This window comes from Solea senegalensis, linkage group LG19, assembly GCF_019176455.1.
Source record: "Solea senegalensis isolate Sse05_10M linkage group LG19, IFAPA_SoseM_1, whole genome shotgun sequence".
Taxonomy (NCBI): domain Eukaryota; kingdom Metazoa; phylum Chordata; class Actinopteri; order Pleuronectiformes; family Soleidae; genus Solea; species Solea senegalensis.
Genome location: NC_058038.1, coordinates 6,106,722 through 6,130,167, shown reverse-complemented (window position 1 = coordinate 6,130,167; position 23,446 = coordinate 6,106,722). Strand labels below are relative to the sequence as shown.

The window sequence follows — 23,446 nt, the reverse complement described above, 5'->3', positions numbered from 1 at the left end:
TAGCAGGCGGCTACATGAAGCGAGGCACGCGCACACACACAGGCACACATTATGCGTCTGTGGGTTTCTGGAGTCTCTGGAGTCTGGAGTGATAAGTGGCAGGTAGAAGAGAGGCTGCACCACAGGGGCTGACATCGTCGCCAGCACCACGAACGCTTCGACTGTAAAAACAATAACACGCGCACACGCGCAGGCACACACACACACACACACACAGCCACGAGCAATGTAAACAGAGACAGGCAAATGAGGAAATGCACACCTGTTTCCCGCACTCCAGCACACACACACACATGCAAAGCCTGAGGGAGTTTATCACTCTCAGCATGAGGGGTCTGTGAATACAGTGTGAATACTAACTACCTGAGGTGATGGAGATGACTGACATTAGATGCGCCTGCTCTGTTTAGTTTATAAGATTCAGCAGTTTCCTTCCTATTTTCCTCAGCACCTTCACATCAGTAGCTTTCAACAACCGTGATGATTTTTTTTTTATTTCTTGCTCCTCTGCAGTCACATCACACACACACACACACACACACTTCAGAACCAAATAAATAAATTCAGTCAGACAAACATGAAGGGAGGCAGTTATGGTGGAACTTCCCTTGTCCAGTCACACGTTGTTCTCAATGAGTCACAGCAATTTGAAACTCCACTGTCATGCTGGGAAAAAAAATTAGTTCTTGGATTTCTTCTCTGTTTGGACTGTACAGTAAGATTATGTAGCAAGTACCTGTGTCATATAATCTGAAACTTTAGAAACTTCAGCTGAGTGAGTGGGTGAACCTGGCCCAGTCTGCCAGTAATTGGATTTTGCTTTGCAGAAAACGTCTGTCAAAATGTCCTTAAAAGAAATGGAACCAATCGCGTGGCACGCTGCTTAACACAGTGACGACAGAGAAGCGATGTCGAGCAGTTTTTAGGGATCACAATTAAAGGTCTTTTCAATGACTTTCCAGGACCAAATTCCTCAAATTCAAGGACTGAATGTGCTGCCACAGCTTCGGGCGGCAGAGCAACTTGTAAGAGCCGCTTCGCCCATCTGCACAAGTCAGTTTTTTTCATTTTCTTTGGTGAACCAGAGATCTTGGAATTTGCATTTCCCTGGCATCCCATAATTCCCTCTCACTTGCTTAACGTCACTCACTCATTGCTCTGCATGGAATCTCACGTCAACAGCAGAGAGAGACAGTGTCCACAACACCGCTGTGTAATCACGACTCAACATTTGTTCTGCGTAAGGTCTAGTCTATGTACATCAGGCTATGCAGGACATGCACCAGTAGGTGGCGTCGTAACAAACAAGGGCACCAACATCTCAACTTCACTTCTTTCTTGCACAAAATTCAAGGATTTTCAATGACCCATGCACAAAATTCAAGGACTTTCAATGACCCATGTTGATTTTTCAAAAACTGAAATTCTTTTTTTGAATTCATAAAATAAGGTGATAAGCCAAGCGGAATAAGAATTTCACGTTTTGAAGGTTGAAGGTCTGTCCAGTCGCGTACAGAGGCATTTTGTGGTAATGAGCATTAGTTTGCATGAGACGGTGTAGTGATTTTTAGTACAATTTTGCATGTGGATACTCACCCACCGTGTTGCGTAAACAATGATTGTAAATCATGGCACTTGAATGAAAGTGAACATGAAATGAGGGAAGAAAGTGAAGTGACACCTGGCAGAGAAAAACGACTAAGTCCTTCAGTAATGACATAAAGAAATGTTATTATCAGCTCCAAGCCTCTTAAATGGGAAGATTTCCTGCAATTACTTAATTACATTATATCATATGAATATCTGGAAAAAGTTATTAGCGTTGTTGACAAGTTTTCCTCAGTGGATTTGACAGCAAAGATTTTATTAAATACTCGAGAAAATGATAGTCTCATTGGTGAAGGAAACAACCATCACTGCTGTGACATTAGTCCTAAAGCCACTGTAGAACTAATAAACTGTGGAGTTAACAAAATACACTGTGCAGGTGAACACATGCGCACACACACAAAAACACACAAAATTCAATCAAAACAATCCCTCTGCCAGAGCATCTCAAAATGAGGGACATGTAGTTTTGTTTAGTCTGACAAACCAGTTATTACATCATGTCAACACGCATGCACGCACACACGCACGTAAACACAAAAACACACAAGTGCCTCTTGAAACAAACCGGATCCACCCAGTCCTCTCACACACATACATTTTGTCAGTTTGAAACATCTGGTAAAGAATCTGCCTCTATCATTTCAAGCCTCTCATGGATGGAGAGAAGAGGACTAAATTAGGACAGGGAGACAGGAAGAGAAGAAGCCTTGTGGCTCCACTGAACCGGGAGCATGCAAAATGCATAGCTTTCGCATGTTGACGCTTTCCCTTCATCTCACTTCCCGTCTCTCCCTGCATTCTCCTGCTTCGTGACTGAGCTGCAGGGAGAAGACTGTGCAGGATTGCTGCCAACGGAAGGTGCAAATGGTCTAAGGAGGAGACATCATCATCATCATCATCATCCCTTCCTGCCTTTGCATGCTTCTTTTCACCACCTCTGTCTGGCTCACATTAGTCACATTAGTAAGCAGAAGAGAGGGGTATGAATTAGTGTCTGGACCAATAATTATATGTTATATATTCTGACTTCACAATAGGACGGAAATAAAAGAAAATGTTAATGCAGTTTGATAGAATTTTCAAAGCAGCTGGTTGCAAAAAGAACTCAGGGTGAATTAGAGGTTGACCAATGTGGGTTTTCTACGGTGGATGCAGATTATTATTTTTTATTTATTTTTTAAATCAGGGCAGCTGATGTGGTCAATAATCAATGCTGATTTTTTTTTTATACTTTATCTGATAAAGTATAACAGTTTAATGATAACAAATAATACAACAAAATGCTAATTGAACAACTAACGATCCGTCGCTCCAATGTTCATTTTATGACTGACTCACTCTGCAGTGCAATTATATAAAATAAAATTATGCTTACGCTAAATATGAAATACATAAAACAGGTCAAGAAAAAACAACAACTTTTGGTTGAAAGAAATTAAGTTTTAGTGGCTTCGCTTCTTAAAAAAACGTCTACCTTTAGTTTGAATGGAAGTCTATGAGAACATTTGCTTATTTTCCTGAGGAGTTAATGGTCTTGATTGTTAGTTTCAGGTTTTCTTCTCTAGCATGTGATGTCAAGTTTGTAAATTATGTTTCCAATTCAAGGAAACTAGACGATAAACAATATAACAGTGGTGTCAAACTCATTTTAGTTCAGGGGCGACTTGATCTCAAGTGGGCCGGACCCAAAATAATATCACGATAAACTATGAACAACAAGAACTCCAAATAAGTGCAATTTTAACAATTAAATGATGTCTAAGTTTACATTTACACAACACTATAGATCACAGGTTTCTGGAACTGAAAAATATTTGCGAAATTTTCACAATTTCATCCTGTGGGCCGGTTCTAGCACACTGGCCATATGTTTGACACCCCTGCAATATAAGACAACTATAGCGTTATATTTAACATTAAGATATGCGTTAATGCTTATTTACCAATCTGGTTAAAAACATTTTTAAACATCTGGATATACTTATATCTATTGAATGCACATTTATGAGCATTCATAAACAAGTTATAGTTTATCAAGAAAGTTTCCTGCATAAATCGGTGCAAATATAACACCTTGGAGAGGATGCTTTAAAAGCAGTGGTCGCCTGATTCTCTGGTACATGCTGAATTAGTTTATCAGAGATGCTTGTGTTTATTTTGGGCCTGTGCTGTGTGCCACCCACACCTCTCAGCCCCGACCGTGACCATCTGACAATCAGAGAGCTGCACCGACTGACCTCGATTCTCCTTTGATTACTTAACCAACTTCCCCGATGTGCGAGTGTCTGACCTTTTCACGCACTTGTACAAGAGGGCACTCGGACTGACATTTCGAATAAAATGTGCTTACATCCGTTCTGCCAAGTCCGTCACGCAAAATCATGTTAACAAAATCATCTGGACTCACGGAGACGTACATCTTGACACCGTCCCTGTGTGCTTGTGTGTATTTATACATAAATAACACGCTCGTACACCAAAAAAGATCAAGGTTCTCGATTCAGACTGGTCTCTTCAGCCTCCTTCCTCAAAAAGGCTTGTGACAGCCACCTTTTCAAATCACAGGGTGACAACTGGGTCATCCTGTGCTGAGAATCTGTATCCACTTACTCACACCTGACCTGCTCTGTTCCAGTCAATTGGGATCTGCCATTATGGCATTTATCATGTGGCCAAATAAAAAAGAACATTATTTCAGAAATGCGCGGTCATTTGTGAGCAAGAGTCTCACGTTTTAGTTGGTTCAAATATTGCTGCAAAGGCAGCCGTGTTTATATTTTAAGGACAAAGTCCGCTTGGCTTATCTCCTTATTTATTGCTGCAGTGATGTTCAGACAACATAGGTCATGAATGAATTGGGTTTTACAAGGGATGCCAAAAGTCAGAGCGTCCTTCATTGTATCATCCAGAACAGTTTTGGGAACTTGTCTCTTACCCCGGAATGACAAATGAACCAAATATTCCTTGGCTGAGTGGAAGGTCAAAAATGATTGGCAGTCTAATCTACAGAGGGATAAATATGGAAAACAAATATATGGAACTGTTGTGGTTTTTTTTCAGAATGAATGGTGGGTTGAACCACAGGGATTCCACTGTTTGGAGAGAATGTAGGCTTTTCACCACTTGTTTTGTCACCGCCTGCTCTGCTCTGGCTTTTATAGACCCTAGACTGCCTTATTTTCCCCTTTCCCTTGGAAGAGAAAAAGGTGTTTTCACCTCCGCTGAGAGGCTCAGCTGGAGCTGCGGCAGTCGGCAGAGCAGAAATAAAACATGAGCTGGTGGAAATAATATTCGCTTTGGTTCAGCATTTACCATCAACATCAACTCTCATGCTAAGTCGCGCTGTGATGCAAAGTTAAGGTGGCGGCAAAGGATGTTGTCCTGAAGACACACACACAGTGGTGTTTCGATGCATTTCCATCAATGGGTTCAGTGCAGTTTAGCTCAGCATGGTGTGGTTCGGAACATTAAACCTTCATCTGGCTTGTGTTCCCATTGTGGTGTGTGTACGGTGGATGGCGAGAGAAGAGTGTGACGTCATACAAGTGTCAATAAATTCAAGTACAACATTCAATGGACTGCAGTGAGTCCTTTAGGTCCTGGATCACTGTGCTATGTACCCCGTTAGAAGGGTGCCAATACTTTAAAACACTTATAACTGTGTAACCAATCCCAGCTGACATAGGGTAAATGGCAGGGTGCACCCTGGACAGGTCGCCAGTCCATCACTGGGCCACATAGAGACCTACGGTCAAGTTAGACTGTCCAATTTGCCTAATCCCCAAATCTGCATGTTTCTGGACTGTAGGATGAAACCGGAGAACCCAGAGAATACCCATCCACACACAGGGCGATATTTTAATATACTGTATATCTTTATATTTCTAAACGAGATATAACACAGGACAATATTGCTTGTATCGATATATTTTATTTTGCGTTAAAATGACAATACATGGGCTGCAAGTTTGCACCTATTTCTCCTCTCCCTCTCCCTGCATCCCTACACACACACACACACACACACACACTCACACACACACACAACCTTTCTGCTCCGCCTCCACTCTCATCTACAACCTGCGACAACATGGAGACAGAGTGCGCCGCAGAAGAGGAGTTGGTCAGTAAATGAAAGAAAAATGGCTGGATAATTTGGAGATGGTTTGGTTTTAAAGTGCCAGTAAATTTTTTCTGTAAAGAATGTTGAAAACCTGCTGCAGGGCTCTCAAGTCTCGCATTGTGCCCGACAGTCACACAATCACACACTATAATATCAATTTCTCTGATGAAAATCAACCCTCTTAACCCACTTTTTGTATTTATATCAAGAAAACAAACTTCAGTGACCGAAAGTCTCTGTCAAAATGGCCCTCACTTATTTTCCCAGCTCCAGGGGAGAGCTGACAGCAGCACCGTTTCACATTCCACAGTGCAAAGTCAGGATTGACTGCAACTCTCTCTCAAGACCCCTACAAAGAACACACACATACAAACCCCTTATTTCAAAGTCACAGCAAAGGCGAGTCCGCCTTCAGAGAAAATATACAAACTGATACACACAACATTTAACATGCTGACGTCTGGCAGAGCATGAGACCCGTGCACCTAATCCCCCCCAGGTCCCCAAACCCAAATACTCTCAAACCTGAGAGACGATTTCAGTCAGTAAAATGCTTTGCAAACATAAAAGTTTTAGGACCATACAGAAACACGTACTGTACACAAGGCATTATTTCACAGACACACAAGAAACACTTCTGAAAACACACCTGTAGCTAAGTCGAGAGTGATTTGTGACGCCCTGAAGATGAAACTGTGTATGTGTTTGCAGCACCAGTGGAATGTCTCAGTGACATGCCCACACTTGCACTGTAACCTGCAGAAAGACACCCCGGGGCGGCACACAGCAGGTCACAGGCAGCATGAATGAGGACATGGTGGCATAACAAACAGCTCGACATCTCGGCTACACGGCAGGCAGATGGCCTCCATAACGTCTTTGCACGAGTCGAGACGAGCTGATACATCTACGGACGAGAGAGACTAGTGTAAGGGATCTGGGGGGCGGGGGGGGGGATGTAATTTGGTAAATCTGTGCTGCAGTGGTGTAGCGTAATGGTTCACTGATGAAGGCATATAATGTGCAGAGACATCATCAAAAATAAAACCAACAACAACTGGATTAGCTTCAGCAGCAGCACTCGTACAGTAAGTACGGTAACGATTTTGAACACATATCTAATTGTTATTATTTTGACTAAAATGGTGATTGTGATATGGGAGGGAATGTATGGAATGTTTTCGTCAGTCTGTGGAACACGATGTGTACAGGCCAGGACAATATTTAATCTAAAATGATCTTTTTTCACACATTTTGGCTTTAAGAAATATTGCACCTCCTGCTAATTGAAAATTGCAGCAGGTGATTTTGATCAAACATCGATTCATTGTTCAGCCCTAATCATGTTGTTGTGTGGAAAATGCTCCATTGCTAATATTGCAAATCGAATCGCATTCACAAAACAGAAAAATCTCAATTAGATATTTTTCCCCCAAATTGTTCAGTCCCATCTCTGAATCAGTCAAACCCGACAAATTAATTGCACGCCACATCTCTTTCCAATCACATCAATACAGAGCCGGGGAAATTCCCTCATCTTCTGCCATCTGTGCAAGGCCGAAAAGATAAATGTGACCATCTGTGAATCACCGTACCACTGGCTAAAATCAAACACAGCATAAAAAGACTCTTAGTTCAGCACAACAGACAAAAGGTCTGTTCTTACACTCAGGCCCGTGTTATTTGTCAGAATCCATGATGCGCCGTTTCACTCACCATAAAATCCTGAAAATACAACAACACCGACCGACAGACAGGGTTAGTGCGTCTTAAATAATGGTGACACCGCCGTGATACGGCTGCACATTTGGAACCTGATTACATCGTCACATTTGAGCAGCAGCAAAGTTTTCTCAGGATCACTTTTACATCATGCATTTTGCATCACTTAACAATGCATTGAGATGTACACGGGATTAAACCATGCAAGTGTTTCTGCAAGGCCTCATTTCACCACAGCACTGCTTTTATCACGGTTAATAGTATATGTTTAGAATGCTAATGTTCTCATATTGATGTAAAAGACAATGGCTTTCATGATTAAGATTGTATAATATATAATTATATCCCATTTCTTTAACAATTATGTAACTGCCTTTAAGAATACACATAAGACCACACATTCAATATCTGAGATTTTGAGAGAGAGTTATACTTTTTGACTTAAAGACATCAATGATGTATCAAGAGTGACAGCAGCTTGAAGACGCATCAGGGTTTCTTCAGATTTGACGGCCCTAAAAGCTAAAGAAGCGAATGAGCACTCCCTGAAATGTAAAACTGACGAATAAGCTGATTTTTGTGGATGGCTGGGTCTTGACATGGTGCAAGGTTACGAAGAACAAGTGAACTAACTCGATGAAAGCAATTACAGCAAAGCCAAGCCGAGCAGACACAGCCCTGAAAAGGCATTTGCGCTGGCATGGGAGAAAAAGCAGACAGCATGAGAAAGCCAGAGCATTTTTCACTCAAAAATACAGGAATCCAAACCTCTAAACAAAACCTTACACTATTGCATAACCACTTCATTTGACCGGTGGAAAAAAAGAGTGCAGGGGTGCTTGTAGAGGAGACCTTGGCCATAGTGTACAGTATATTTAGATTTTTTTTTTTTGTACAGAAGAATTTCTGAGTCTTGTAGTGGATTCTGAAATATCCAAAAAAAACTTCACCCAGCACTTCTCAAAGGATGTCCTGCCTGCAAATCAACAGATAAGTCAAGATGCAAGACAGTCTATGTACACACCCACAAATACCGTATACAATAACGCCTAAATAATATCTATGGATTCTTAACATCAGCAGCTTTCGATAAAAATTCCACCCACAAGGTCATACGTTTAATTCTTTTAACCTCCCTCTGCTTCTCAAGGGTTTGGTCTTCTGTCAAATTCAACTATCAAAATAAATGTCTTACTGTCTCCGAGAGAAAAGTTGCTGCACTACTTTATAACAAAAAAAAAGAGCTATGGCTCAGAGGAGGTCGTCCACCAATGAGAAGTTCAGTGGTTCAATCCCTGGCTGGACCAAATTATTCTTGGAGCATGACCTGAGTGAGTGAATGTGAGTGAATGTGAGTGTCATAGAAACCTAGAATTACCACATAGTAGTGGTCCGCTCCCCCACCAAGCAGATGAATGTCCGTCATTTAACCACAATGGCTAAAACTAATTTGTGTGGTCACTGTGACCTTGATCTTTGACCTATGGCCACAAAAATCCAAAAGACTCATTCTTGAACCCAGCTGAACCTCTGTGGTATATTTATGAGGTTCCCCTCAAGGCATTCCTGGAATATTGTGTTCACAAGGCCTTTAGTGTGTTTCGCAAGATGACGGTGACCTTCAGCTTTGCTCGTCAACCACCAAATTCAAATCATTGTGTCCAAGATTTTCAATCCAAGTGTTACTAGTACAGTATGTTTCATTTGCAAGCGTAAAGTCACCCTCATCTTTCTTTGGGACTAAATGGATCTGATATTGTATATGCTCTGCCAATATCAATTTTGGCGGGCAGACCACATCGACCACCAAAGTCTAATCAATTCATCCTTCAGTCCAAGTCATTGTTTTTACCAAATGTGAAAGGATTCCTTAAGACATTCTTCAGATGGATGGACAGACAACCCCAAAAAACACAGTAATGCCTCCAAACAATGATGCAATCGTTGTCAAGATGTCAAGACTAGACAAGACAGACAATTTACCAAATGTACACCATCTAAATTTAGCATTAACATTCCCTAGTGTCACTTTATACCAGAGAGGCTGCAACTGAAAATGACCACACACATTCTCCAAAAGTCACGCACGCACACGTCCTAATTCATCCATCACACTGTTCCCTCTGCTAATTGTTCCCTCCCCGCTCTGATCTAAGACTCCAGCAGACCACCTTGGGGCGGCAGAAGGAGAGAGAGAAGAGGGTGAAATGAATGGACGTGATGACAGCGTGCTCCCTGCAGCAAGCCAAAACTAACAGACTGTCTGAGGAAATATCGCAAGGCCACTGAGGACTTGGCACTGGTCCTACCTCCTACCATCCTTTGCATCCTTTGCATCCTTTGCAGGTACAGCTTTCAAGCACTTATGGTTAGATCAGGACACTCCACTACATTAGACGGACAGAGGCGCCTGAGCCAGAGATAAAGACACAGATTCTTCAGATCCGACTGATATGAAGGGTTTAAAATGGGCCTGTGTCTGAATAGCGGATTGACTTGTGCAAGCGAGTTAAAGCTAAAACAACTTGTGCACTTTATTATTTAATTCTCTGAAGGTTATCCTTTTCAGCAGGGGTTCCCAATCATTGCGCCCAGGACCAGAACATGGCTGCGAAAACCCTTAAGGCCCTGGTATACTTCCACGCACAGCCTGTGGACCCACCATGCACTACACGCATGACGCGAATTGAGTCATCAATGCACAAACACACAGGTTTGGAACCGTGTTCTGCCCCACCTATAGGTGAAGTATAAGCCCCGCTCACCAAGCTGTAAAAAAACATTTCAGCAACAGAAGAAGCATTCGCCAAGGATAGTCATCCAAACCTTGACCTGGTGACCCTCTCACCTCCCAACACCCCGAGTCCTCTGCCCGACGGGCCTTTCGTCAGTGAACGAGACGTGTCGGAAGAAGCTGTAGCATTGTTCCCTTCTTCTGTGGTAGGACTGTGTCCCATTCCATGCGTCCAGACTTGCACCACCACTCGATGGTAAAGTGGAATACAACCGGACCCTGACGCAAGAGTATACCAGGGTCTTTAGGAAGCAAGGAAGCTTACTGATAGAGTTTTGTTTTGTTCTACCTAGAAAAGTCAACAATGTTTATAACTTGTGCATATCACAGGGAATGAATAATACAGTACATGAGTGAAAATGCATATCTACTGGCTCTGCCTGTTTCCAACATACTTACGTACTGTACCACGCAATGACCAGACTATCTCAGCAAAGCAGGATCAGGGCTCAGATGGTTGGTAAATTAAGTGTTAATCTGGATTGTAGGAGAAGGGTGTAATGTGCAAACTCAACAGACTGAACCAAGGCTTAGAATTTGTGGAGGAAACAGCTACGTACCACCATGTATATAGCCCTTGCACACTACTCTCCTACCCTGAGATCCCTACCCTACCAAGAGACAAAGATCCCTGATTATAGTTTCTATTCTGTCATCACCGGGATACACTGGACTTTTGAGATGGTACACAAAATTGCTTTCAAATGTGGATGTGTGGGGTGGAGGGGGTTGGGTGGGGTGGGGTTGGATAGTTGCAAACTGTTTCATCATCCTTAGTCACACAGTATTCTCTGGAGCATTTCCTGGCTTACTGCACATCAATATTAGAGGAAAAAACATGTGAAAGAGGAAATGACACGTAAGCAGTAAAAAACATGTCAGAGTAAAGCCAGGTGGAGCCGCTCTCACAGGCACATTATCCTGCTCATCCATCAGACCCCCTTGTTCCCGGGGCCGAGATGGAACAGGGAAACATCCAGCTTGACAAATCTGAATATTAGTCGTTCTCGCTTATGTCCTTGAAATGACAATAACTCTTCTGTTTCTCCTCTCCTCTGGTTGGAGGCAGACTTTAAATACTGTGTAGGATCATCTCCTCTTCTAACTTCCTAGATTATTCCCTGTCCTAAGGACCATACATATAGTAAACATTAGCGTTAAGCTGCCACTGCGGCGTCATCACTGCTACGTGCCTCTCTCGCAAGTATCATCGGCATAAACCATTACACCACAAACACACCCTGGTGGTGTCCAATCAATTCAAATGTACTTCTTTAAAAGAACTGTGTTCAGCTGGAGCACAATTTCGACACGTGGCTACTTCAGAGTCCAGTTCGGGGAGTTATCTTTGAAAGGAACAAAGATCTGAAGATGAAGGACCTTGGATAACACCACCCTGGTGAAATGGCACACAGATGGCCGTAGGGACAAAATAATCTAAAGTCAATTACACCAAATACTCGCCAGTGCTATGGGAGTACTAACTTTAATAAAGTGTTTGCTCATTCTTCTCTAAAAACTGCCTCTATATTCGACATAATCTATTGCCTGGAGAGTTGGAACACATAACATCTGCTCTCAGGATTTGCTGGTGCTGCAGTTCACTATAGAATTAAAACTTTTTCTTTTTAAGGCTTTATTTCCTATACATTTAAAATGATCTGCAATGAACCCGACTCCCTGACTGATTTAAAGGTTCAGTGTGTAACATTTAGGTGAAATTGTTTTCACCTAAATGATGAAATACATTAATTAAATTTTAGTTTTTCACCAGAATGAGCCTATTATATTTATATAAGCCACCATTCAAAACCACTCATACAGTAGCTCAGAATGGACAAATTAAATGTGTTGTGAGTTTTTGATGCTAGGTGAAGGCTCCACAAGTTCTCCAACACACCTGCTCATTCACACTGTACTTTGGGATTATATTAAAAGGTTCAGTACGTGAGAATTAGTGACATACCGTTCTTCTTCATAGCTCATTCGCGGTTTATAAGCTGCCACCTGAAAATATGAAACACACACTCTGGCTGGTTTGTCCATTCAAGCTGCTGTAGAAGCATAGTGATTAGATTATACCATCTAATCTGGGTGTGGGTGTGAATGTGAGTGTGGATGGTTGTTTACCTGTGATAGGCTGGCTAACCTGGCTCTTGCCCAACGTTACCTTACACATGACACATGTTTTTTTTTTTCAAATTATAATCACTATTTCTCTGTTGTGTTAATATTATGGCATTATTGCAATCATCTGTGTTTGTTGTATGCTCTGTTTACACACTTGATTTCAATAGGAGTTCCTTGATTAAACAGGAGGTTTGTATAATTACAATTAGCGCTTTGAAAATGGAAACACGGGTAAATAAGAGACTGTTGGGAACATGATCCTCCAAGTAAGTAAATAATGTTCAAGTTGTTGCTGTTGAAGAACGTGTGTGAAATCCAAACCTCACTGCAAACAGCGTTGACTCTTAATATCTCAAGTAAACTCTTTGACCTTTTCCTTGTGTTTATTTATGTTAATCACTTTTCCATTTGGGACTTCTTTTTCTGTGGGAGGACGGCCTTTTTAAAAAAAGTGTCTCTCTTTTGGTGTCGCTCTCAGGTTTGACGCCAGGCTGTGGCTTCAAATACAAAGCAGTCTATCGGAGATGTTTGCATTTTGCAGACTGCTGTGTGGAGGGAGCCAGTCAGGAGAGCAAGCGATGATTCAGCAGTGCCGGACGCCTATAATCATCCCTTCACCATCTTGTGCTGTCTCCTTTTCAACACAGTGCAGATCTCTGTTTTCCAAATATATCTAAAGCGTCTCGTTTGGGAAACATGGGGAACACTTGTGCACTTTAAAATCCTTAAAATAGACGTGCATTTTAGCCTAACTTCTGTGAACCTGTTAACCATATTCCATTGCTTTAAATTAAATGTCTAGGGGCCTATTTTGTATAAAGCCTGTGATAAGAGAAGTGAGACGTGGATAGGCTCTCATTCCAATTCTCATCACCTCCACCACCACCACCACCATCATCATCATCATCATCATCTCAGATGATCCCACAACATGTAATCAGTGTTATTTGTTCGGGCTTGTACTGAGGCATCCAAAGTCCTCCAGGGGATCAGACAAATCTCACATTAGGGAAACAACAACCTGGAGCGGAGGCAGCCTGACAGTGGCCTGACATCAGGGATTTTGAAATTTAAGACACTGCACTAGTGTCTGACAGATCCCCTACAGCTTAGATTCAGTCCAGGTGTCAGAAAGGTTTTCAGTCAACCTTTGAAATACCACAAATGAAACCAGAATAAAACAAAATGTAATAGCAGATATTATATTTTATCTTGTATACACATGTTTTCTTTAATAATCAACCTCTGTTGAGCTTAATATTGGAGTAATCACGTTGGTCATTTTCAAGCAAAAGAAATGTGTGACGAGCTGCTGTTTTTCATTTATTTCCCCCATGAAAACTGAGAAAAACAAACGACTGCTGCAGCAAACCACTGCAAACTGCTGTTTCACTGCCACAGTGTGCAACAACAGTCCACTCCACATACAAACAAACAAAAACCTCACAGTTTTTAAATGTTTGTGTGCCACGCATATGGCTCAGTGATTTATTTTACCTAGCTCTTCCTGATTTCTCACTTTTTAAGGTGCAAAATAAATAGCACTGGCCCCCTCTCTCTCTCACACACACACACACACACACACAGCAGTGAGTTGTGCTGACCCTGACCATTCAGACTTGGCAACAAGAGCGCGCCACATCACACTTAATAATATTTTATCTTTAAATCAGTCATTTATGAAGCATTGGTTCATATTTAAATGCGACAAATGCACAGATTTGAATTGGATGCTAATGTGCAGTTAGAAAGATAAAATAACATCTGCTTAGCGTGAGGAGTGTGACTCAGGGTTTTTATCAAGGGGTTTATGAGTGTTTGAGGCACATGCTGGGTGGTGTTAATCCGTGGATGAAAGAGCGTTGGAAACTATTGTAGAAGAAGAGCTTCCATTTGTTTACATCCATAAGTACATAATGAAACAACACACTGCACGCAATGTAAACTCATATTACACACATGAAGTTGACAAAGGGCATAAAGGCCTGTACATGTGTCATATTAGGTTCCACCATTCATAGCCACTCTAAATCCCAAAGGTACAAGTATCTCACAGAAAAGAAAGAGTTAATGACCTGGTTACTGTCCCTGATATCAATCCTCATAAAGCCCTAGAGGAGTGAACTTTAATGCACCATAAAAAGGGAACTATATCCACCCATCAACCTTGGGCCGCTATAAAAGGCACTGGTGTGTGTGCTGCTGGACGAGCGGGTTCAAATATCTAATGAGATTTTGCTGACAAATACCTTGCGATATGATTTGTTTAAAGTCAAGCTTCAGGTCCACATTTGGGGGTCGTGCTGAGGGAGCGTTTGTGTGGATGCAGCAGCAGCGCAGGGGTGGGCGGGGTATCCCGTCGCACTGAAGAACAGCTGAAGAATTCACTTCTGAAAGTTTTCCTGGGTGCGACTCCGACCCGCTTGCGGCCGCCTGACATCACTAGCACAATGTTGCTGTTGCCTCCGTCTGTCTTGACATAAAACAAATCACTTCCTGTGAGCAGCGTGGGAATGCCACCAGGCCACACAAGATCTCACCACCGCTCCACTGAGAAACAGAGAAGGATTTGTGTGGAGCAACTCCTTCTGTGTGAACTCTTTTGACAATGGTTTAGAGACTCTAATACAAGGACAAGGAGAGCTTGCAGAAATCATGGAACAATCAAAATAAAACTACAATGTGGTTTGCTAATTGCTGTGTTTTGATTGTATTAGGATTTTTATTTTAAAAAGGATCCATTGTTTCACTCTCTTCAAGTCCTCTGTTGCCACTGTTACCAGGACTGGTCAAATAAGGTACGAGGAGCTTCTTCTATTTATACGCTCTGTGAGTGAAGGACGTCGGCTTTCAGATTAGAAGACTTGTTCTTATCTGACAACTCTTTTTTTGTGTGCTCTTGACAGAATACCTGCTTCACTTAACCAGAAGCAGACTCGGAGAGAAGCAAATGTAGAAGAATTACACCAGAATCCTGCTTCTCTTCTGGAAACAGTTTCACAAAATCCTCCTTCAAACTGTAAAAGCCCGATTTCATCAAACTAAATGTAAGAGATCAACGTCAAGAGCAGAACCTGAATTATTTCAAACGTATCGCCCACCTGTTTCCTCTGCTATCACTCCTCACTCTTGGTTGACACTGTTGACTTAACTATAATCCAATCATATTCACTACCTGAGCTCCTTATTAAGCATCCTTTTACACTCTTGAGCCGATGACAGTCCACACTGGGTCATTATGTTTCAAACCTATTGTACAAGGTCATGAATGAAAGGGTGAATCAATATCCCGCGACACGTGGGGAAAGAACACGCTGGTGGATAGAAGGTGGGACTTTATGCAAGACATAACCACGTGATCTTTATTGATCTCCACTCCAAATGAACACTACATCACAGGCGTAACAGTGGCTTTTTGGATTACTTGTAACCCGACCGTGATCCTTTTTTTGGCTTTTTTCTCTGAAAATAAATGCTTGACCTTTTATCTGCAGCTGAGGTGAAGGACAACAGGGAGAAGAGAGAGAGAGAGATTCTCTTTGGGATGCTTTTGTATTCTTGTCCTTACGTTGTTCTTAAATGCTGTTTTCTTCATCTCTCATTGTGCTGGTTGTCACTTCCTTCCACCCTGCAGCCATGCTGGAGCCAGCCTTGCAGCTGTCCACAATCCAGCATTACATAACACAGCTGCATCAACCCCCCCCACCACCCCCCCCTTCTTGCCACTCTGCTGGCTCTCCATCACAACACCGTCAGGACAAAGTTGGATGCCCACTCAGGGAACAGACACACAGACCCGTCTCTTGTATGGTTTCCTTGTTGAGGGCCAAGTTAATGAGGTAATGCGACACTGCAATTGCTCATTTGCTTCTCCGTTCCCTTGGACCCGTGGCCCCTTCACCTTACGAAGCTCCACTCAAAACACACTAGACCGAGTGCTGCTCAAGTGTAGGTGTGTGTGTGTGAGCATGTACCAAGGCTACATCAATTTGAAAATGGAGGTTTTCTGATGGAAACATCGGCACCCAAACGAACGTTTTTTGACTTCAGTATCAAAAGTCGTCCATACAAACACGCCTATAAAAACATTTGAAAATAACAATGCATGCATTTGCTAGTGTGAACAGAGAGTTGCTTCTCTCCTGTGTAGCTGTTAACTCAGTTCCAGACAGTACTACTAACAATGACTCGGCTCTGCACAGCTTGGGTATCAGACATGCCGTTTTCCATTACTGTAGTACCTCTTCAGAGTGGGTGGGGTCATCCTAGCACGGCTGCATGAAACTACCGCGACGGCGTTTAATGCGGGGCACAAACACACAAACTAGTGACGAGCGAAGCAGATGCTTTCGGTGTAACTGAATCATTAGAACCAGTTTAAATTAAAAAGATTAGCTCGCAGACACAATCACCAAACTGAAATAGGGAACTTTCAACAGTGCTGCAGGTAAAAACACCAGACTCCTCTGTTAAATATTGAGATTTTAGAGATTTCCTTGCTAAACGTCAGAATTTTGAAGTCTTTTTAACTGACCTACAGTTCGGCATTGTGACAGTGACGACACTCTCTGTCGATGACACATTTAATCATTGGCTCAGCTCACTTGGAACCTCGCCAGAGCAGTTACCAAAGAAAGCACCAAGCACGCCGTAAAAACCCTTCACAGCTGATAGTCAACTCATAGCCAATGAAAAACAATCAAGAAGTGAATGCGGGGTAACTGCATCATCAGGCTTCTGCCTGCACGGACTAACAAGTGGCCCCGCAGTTTTTCCAAATAGAACGGAGCCAGCAGCATCTTAAACCTTCACCGTGGGTCGAGGCTGTGCAAACGCTGGTGTCGTGTGCACAGCAGACATATCCAGACCGAAATCTATGCATTTTTAAACAAAAACAGAGTAGTGTGGATGACTCCCAAGTCTAAAAATGGCTGACCCAGTTTCCCATTGTGGCCCTGTTCTATCTCTGCGCGTACCGTGTCGTGACGATAAGACGCTAGGCAGCTTTTCTGGAGGTGCTCACACATATTAAAAAAGCTCCAGATAAGGAAGTATCACAGTTCCTCTTCATACTGTGTCAAGAATGTGTCACCGCTGCGCTCTGAATATCATTATGGCAAACGCTCAAACTTGTTCAACGAGACTAGCTTGGATTAACCTAAGGGAGCAACATTTGTGTTACTGGATAAAGCCAGCAGACTTTTCCCTGACATTGCACTGAGAAGAGAGGACCATCGGAGGTGTGACAACAATCGATTAACAATCAAACAAAAACTCGTAGTTATTCATTGTGTGGCCCGAAGCGCAGCTAAACCATTAAAAAACTAGGGGTTCCACAAACTGTGCTCCATCAATCCTTTAAATAACTGAGCCCTTTGAATGTCAGTGTCCCGCTCAGAGAAAGTATGAGGGCTCGCTGACCGATGGAAGCCACACTCGAGAGCCATGAGGTGTGAAGATACCCACAGGAGGCTGATTTGTCTGAATCCCAAATATACTCGCGCGGATCATTTTCCCCTTCCTGTAAGGTAAGATCAGCAGTGGAAGCTCTACAGCCTCAGGTATAAATACACTGATGAATCTTCCTTTCAGGGCTCTGCTCTGCTCTGCACGCTTATTTAGGCAAATGAGATGTTTGAATTTGCTCGTGCTACTCAAAAGAGCAGCGCTCAGCAGGATCGCCGTCTGTGTGGACATGGTTTTCTGAGCAGCAGCCTTTGAAGATTTGTTATCAATCACATTTAGACAGCACAATGCCCTCCCGTCTCCGTCATGTTTTGCTCATGAGCCTCGCAGATGTGGACTGATTCCTCTGTGGGGAGGAGAGGGATTCAGAGCGACATGATAATTCAAAATTGTCCTCTTTTCTTTCTTTTTTTTTTTACACATAAATGGAAACAGTACAAAAATACTTGGATTCCACTGGGCTGAATCTGTGTGTGTTGGGAGGGAGAGCTGCATTTACCCACATCCAGGGGAGGATCAAATAATGGGAGGCAACCAAGAAAGAATCTACCAGTGTTTTGTGTCAGTTGCTAAGCGAGCTGGGTCTGATTTGACAGCATGCAACTCTCCAGTGTGTCCCACCTACGCAATACTTGTGTTGCCACCGAGGACCCCTATGAAGCAGTCTGTCATCGCTAACAGAGTGCACACGGTGCACAAGGCATTCAAGCATAATATGGTGGAGCAGTGTATTAAATCCTCTCACGCTTATATCAGTCAGTATGCGGAGGATCAGTTAATTAACCTCCATCTATGGAGGCTCTAATTAGGGCTTAAAAAAATCATAGTGTCCATTACTGAAACTGTTTTATGGAGAAAGACGACTCACAAATCAAGTTTGTATTAAAGACAGTTTCACGGCACAATCCGAGCACCCTCTGCTTCACCATGACCTACTTCTGCTACCTTTACAGTTTTAAGTATTTTAACATACATACATACACATCTATATATACACATACATATAGATAACACGTCGTAGAATGTTATCTGTAATGTGCATCTAAAAATATCTAAAAATGGTTGTGCACTCCCACAGAGAACAAATACACTCCAAACCTCTACTGTCACTGTATTGGTGTGTGTTACTCGACACTGTCCTGGGATGTAACTGTAGAATATTGAATGCTTTTTTTGGAGGAACAACAGTGAAGGTGCTGCAGAATCAATGAGTCCAACGAAAGCAATATGCAGTCTGTTTTTAAAGGTGCAACTATACCTGAATGTTTGGAGAGTTCTGGACCTTTAATACTAACTGATACTAACACTAATACTAACTGGAAGTTGAAACCTACATCTGATCTGCTGAGATCAGTCTTTGTTGTTCTTGATGAGCACATTAAAGTCTATTTGTGTTCACTTCTAAAGAATGTTGCTCTAATAAAAGCAATGTCTTTCTTGGAGGAACTCTGAACCCTAAAAGTCTCTGAACCAGGGATTTGACACCGTCATGTGCTTATACAGGCTGATTGTCACTTTGTTGGAATGCACTGTGCTTAATTCCCCTCGTGTCACCTTGAGGATCTTTGTCACTGAGAGTTAAGAGTTTCAATCAACCAACCTTCATGATGCCGCATGGTGTGTTTCCAGCTCCCTGACTTCTCTCGGCGGAATTGTCGCGGCTGCCACTCCCGATCCTCGGACTGCTGTGATCCCTGTACCGTCCATTGGTGTAAACTCCCTCGGCCCCGTAGCCCTGGAGGGCGGCAGACACCTCCAAGTACGCGCGGGTGCCGGTGGGAGTGAGCGCGGCCGCGTCGCCGGTGACTCCCGCTGCTGCGTTCGTCGCGCCCTGGACCAACGCAGGATCCAAAAAATGTCCCGACGCAGCATCTGAAGTGTGAATCCCTGCCATGATCCGCCGGTTGTTACAGCAAAGCCCGTCACTGCACAACGTGAAAACGACCCATTCTTCCCTCACACTGCACTACAGCGGACCAGCTGTCTCCTTCCCCCCGGTCACCACAGCTGCGTGTCCATCATCGGAGCGCACGGCAGCGGATGGTCACGCTGAGCTGATCCGTCCTGGAGAAAGCGAGCAGACGGCGGCGGAGTTCACACGCCTCCCTCTCCTTCTCTCTGGAGGAGTGCGCTAACCCTAACCCTGACCAACAGAGACGGGGGAAAACAACAACAACAAACGCTGATTAAAGACGCTGCTTCAGTGCTCACAGCGCGCGCTGTCGTCTGTCTCCGTGTCCTCAGAAATCTGTTCCGCCACTGTGCGCATCGCCTCGTGTCCTCGGCACTTTCTGCAGCGTTTGCAAACGGGAGAGCGGGGCTTCCTCTTACTCATGCATCCGCGGGACACATTCAAGACTCGGAGAGAGGGCGCAGTCGCACTGAGACCGCAAACGCGCGTGCACTGCACACACCGGCGCGTGCGTGCACTACCAAATCCACATCCACGGGATATTTGAAGTTTCTCAGAGTTTCGTACTTGTTCTCACGAAGTTTTAACACTTACGTGAAATTGAAGTTTGAAAGTCACGCACAAATTCGCACAAGCGTGTTGTGGCTTCTCCACAAGAGGGCGCTCACAATATTTGTTTGTTTGTTTATTTACAGGTCTGTATGAAAGAGTGATTTTTAAAAAAAAAACAGTTTAAACAGCGTTGTTTGGGGAAAAATAACAGTGTCACGAGTTAAAAGGATATTTCAGGTGTTCTGAATTGTGGCTGTATCAGGTGTGTATCCTGCCTTTTGCCCCATGTCAGCTGGGCTTGGCACCAGCGGCCCTCATGTGGAGGATAAAGCCATAGAAGATAGATGGACTTTGCCAAGCGTTCATTTCCATGAACTAGATCGCACCCTGGACCCTCGCTCTCACTGAGTAGCAGTTAACAAAAGGCTCACCTTAAACAAACATATGCATACGTTTGCCATGAAACAGCCTTTTCCAAGTGGAGATTGAATTCTGTAAACTGCTGTCTTGCTGCACCAAAGTCCACAGAAAGAAAATCAATGATTTTACATCACAGCAGTTGTTAATCCACTGCTGCCTCCATGTCCTTCTTCATCATCTGTGACCACCAACTGTCCTCATGTTGGCTTCTCCCTTTAGGGGTCGCCACAGTGGATCTGCTGCCTCCATCTTGTCCTCTCGCCTTGTGTCCTCTTCTCTGACACAAACTGTCCTCATGTCCTCCTTCATCACCTACATCCATGGACCTTCTCTCCTGCCCGGCAGCTCCATCTTCAACATCCTTTGTCCAATATAATCGCGGTCCCTCCTCTGCGTGTACGTGACCGAACCACGTTGTCTCTCTTACTTTATTTCCAAGCCGTTCAACCTGAGCTGTCCCTCGAATGTGCTCACTTCTAATCCTGTCCATCCAGGTCACTCCCAGTGACAATCTCTGCATCTTCAGCTCTGCCACCTCCAGCTCCGCCTCCTGTCTGGAAACCATACATCACAGCAGGTCTCACTACCTTGTAGACCTTCCCTTTCATGTTTGCGGCTGTCCTTCTGTCACACATCACCCCTGACTTGTCTCCACCCACCCTGTCTGTTGACCCCAGGTATTTAAACTCATCCACTTTCACTACCTCTCATCGCATCTTTGCACCGTACCACGTGTCTCACTGGTGTTCTGTCTTGCTCCTACTAATCTTCATTCCTCTTCTCTGCAGCACATACCTCATCCACCTGTCCACGCTCTCTCCCACCTGTCTCCTACACTCTCACTACAGATCACAATATCATCTGCAAACAACAGAGTCCACGGAGACACCTGCCTGACCCCATCTGTCACACTCCTGCCTCCATCTTTCTTAGCACACGACGGGCACATTCTGTGTCCTCGCGTGGTAAAAAGACAGATTGTTTCCTATGGGAACAGTTTATAATCTTCATTTTTCAGCCAAAAAAATACTGTCTAACACGGAGATGAAGCAGCTAACATATTCACAACCAATATTCTGCAAACACCTCAAGGCAAATAAAGTGACAGCTGTTGCAATTTTCATGTGCCGTCCACAGATAATGAGCGTCCCAGGTTTTTTAAACAAATATGTCAGTCATTTTATTTCAGTGAACAAACTCGCTATCATTCGAACTTGAGAGCTAACCGTAAACAAACAATATTTACTTATTTTTCTGATGTGTATATCTTTTAAACCCGGTTTATACTGCCTCCTTTGTGTCCTTGTTATTTCTTGTTGCGTCGGCACCGCACCAAAGCAAACCTATTAACACTCGGCCCAAACTTATCAACACTCAGTTGGTGGTGAAAACAATTCACAATGGTGACAAACACAAAGGAGCTAAAGAGAATTAGAGTCGTAGGAGTGTTAGCAGCACAAGAGTCCAGATTGTTGAAGCCGCGACTGTCCTCTCCGTTCACAGAGGCACAGGCTGGACTGGAAGCACATCTGTCTGCGATTGACTGATTCTAGCTGTAGGTGCACTTTGCGGCACAACAGAGAAAGGTCATTGCATCTTTTTTTGTGGGAATCGCGCTCACAACTGCAACTAATTAACAAAACAAATGATATTCATTATCGATGAAACTGTCGCTCATTCTCTCGATTATTGTCTGGTCCACAAAATGTCAGAAAATCTGTTTCCCAAACCTCGAAATGAAGATATTTTCAAATGTCTTGTTTTGTTCCAAACAGGTTTTTTTTTTATAATTTATTAGTTTTATGGAGTGAAGGAACTGGGAAATGTTCACATTTAAGAGACTGAGATTTAAACCAATCAATTAATTATCAAAAATACTTTCTTACTCACAATACACTCAAAGTTTGGGAGAGCATAACTATTTTTCCAGGGTCTAATTGTTATAAAAGTATTTATCTGTTGCCAAAGCAGCTTTTCAGGAGGGGTTTGTGGGGTTTTTCACCAGCTAAATGTGCTGAGAAGAAAAGCAGAGCACACAGTATAAATAGACATCTCAGTTTCATAGTATCACTCTTCATCAAAGATGCAAGGATACTCGTCTGTCACTCCAACGCCACTTTGCTTAGCTCAATGAATCGAAAACAACCAGCAAGAGGAAAGGCTGCAAATATTAGTCTCATTCATTTATAATATGATTCCGAGTAAAGTGGAAAGTCAGCAGCTGTGTAACAGCGTCTAACCTCAGCAGCACCTCAAACGCGTCTGCTCGATTCCTCCGAGGCCTAAATAAACTACACCGACGGGGGCGTGACGTTCAAAGTCAGGGAAAACTCACACGGCCAGGGAGCTGAGATAATGCAACGCCATTTATAGCCAAGAAAGGAGGCAAATCAAATCATAGCCAATTTGAAGGAAATGCTTTGTGTCTCGAGGAGAGCATGATCTCGGTGTCTCATCACAACTGTCAAGTAGAGCAATGTCCTCACATCACAATTCTGAATTTGGCTTGTTATTCGTCTCGTGAATCCTGCAAATGTGAGAACATTCTGATGCATGTATAAAATCAGTGGGCGTGTTATGTCAAAGTGTGGGGACACTCAGCTGAGGTTAAGGCTTTTATTCGACGGGGATTGTGTGTGGATGTTTTCACAGACCTTGGTGATGATAAGTGGTTTAATCTGCAGACAAAACACAGCCTCTCTAATTGCACTCAGTC

The 23,446-nt window shown here is 43.2% G+C and overlaps 1 protein-coding gene and 1 long non-coding RNA gene across 3 annotated transcripts in view; one reads left to right on the top strand and one right to left on the bottom strand.

Annotated features, from left to right (window-relative positions):
- The window catches only part of plcl5 (phospholipase C like 5), a 76,418-nt gene extending 56,000 nt beyond the window's left edge, over window positions 1–20,418 (bottom strand). For both annotated transcript variants that reach the window (XR_006362231.1, XM_044050371.1), the window contains exon 1: window positions 19,447–20,418. Coding sequence is in view for 1 of the 2 variants with exons in the window: in XM_044050371.1 (XP_043906306.1) it covers window positions 19,447–19,740 (294 nt within the window). In the remaining variant the exon portion in view is untranslated. The remainder of the gene's footprint in view (window positions 1–19,446) is intronic.
- A 917-nt stretch (window positions 20,419–21,335) lies between these two features.
- LOC122785724 lies at window positions 21,336–21,851 on the top strand. Its single transcript, XR_006362342.1, has 2 exons — window positions 21,336–21,407; window positions 21,519–21,851. It is a non-coding gene; the product is annotated as an uncharacterized LOC122785724 (long non-coding RNA).
- The last annotated feature ends 1,595 nt before the right edge of the window (window positions 21,852–23,446 follow it).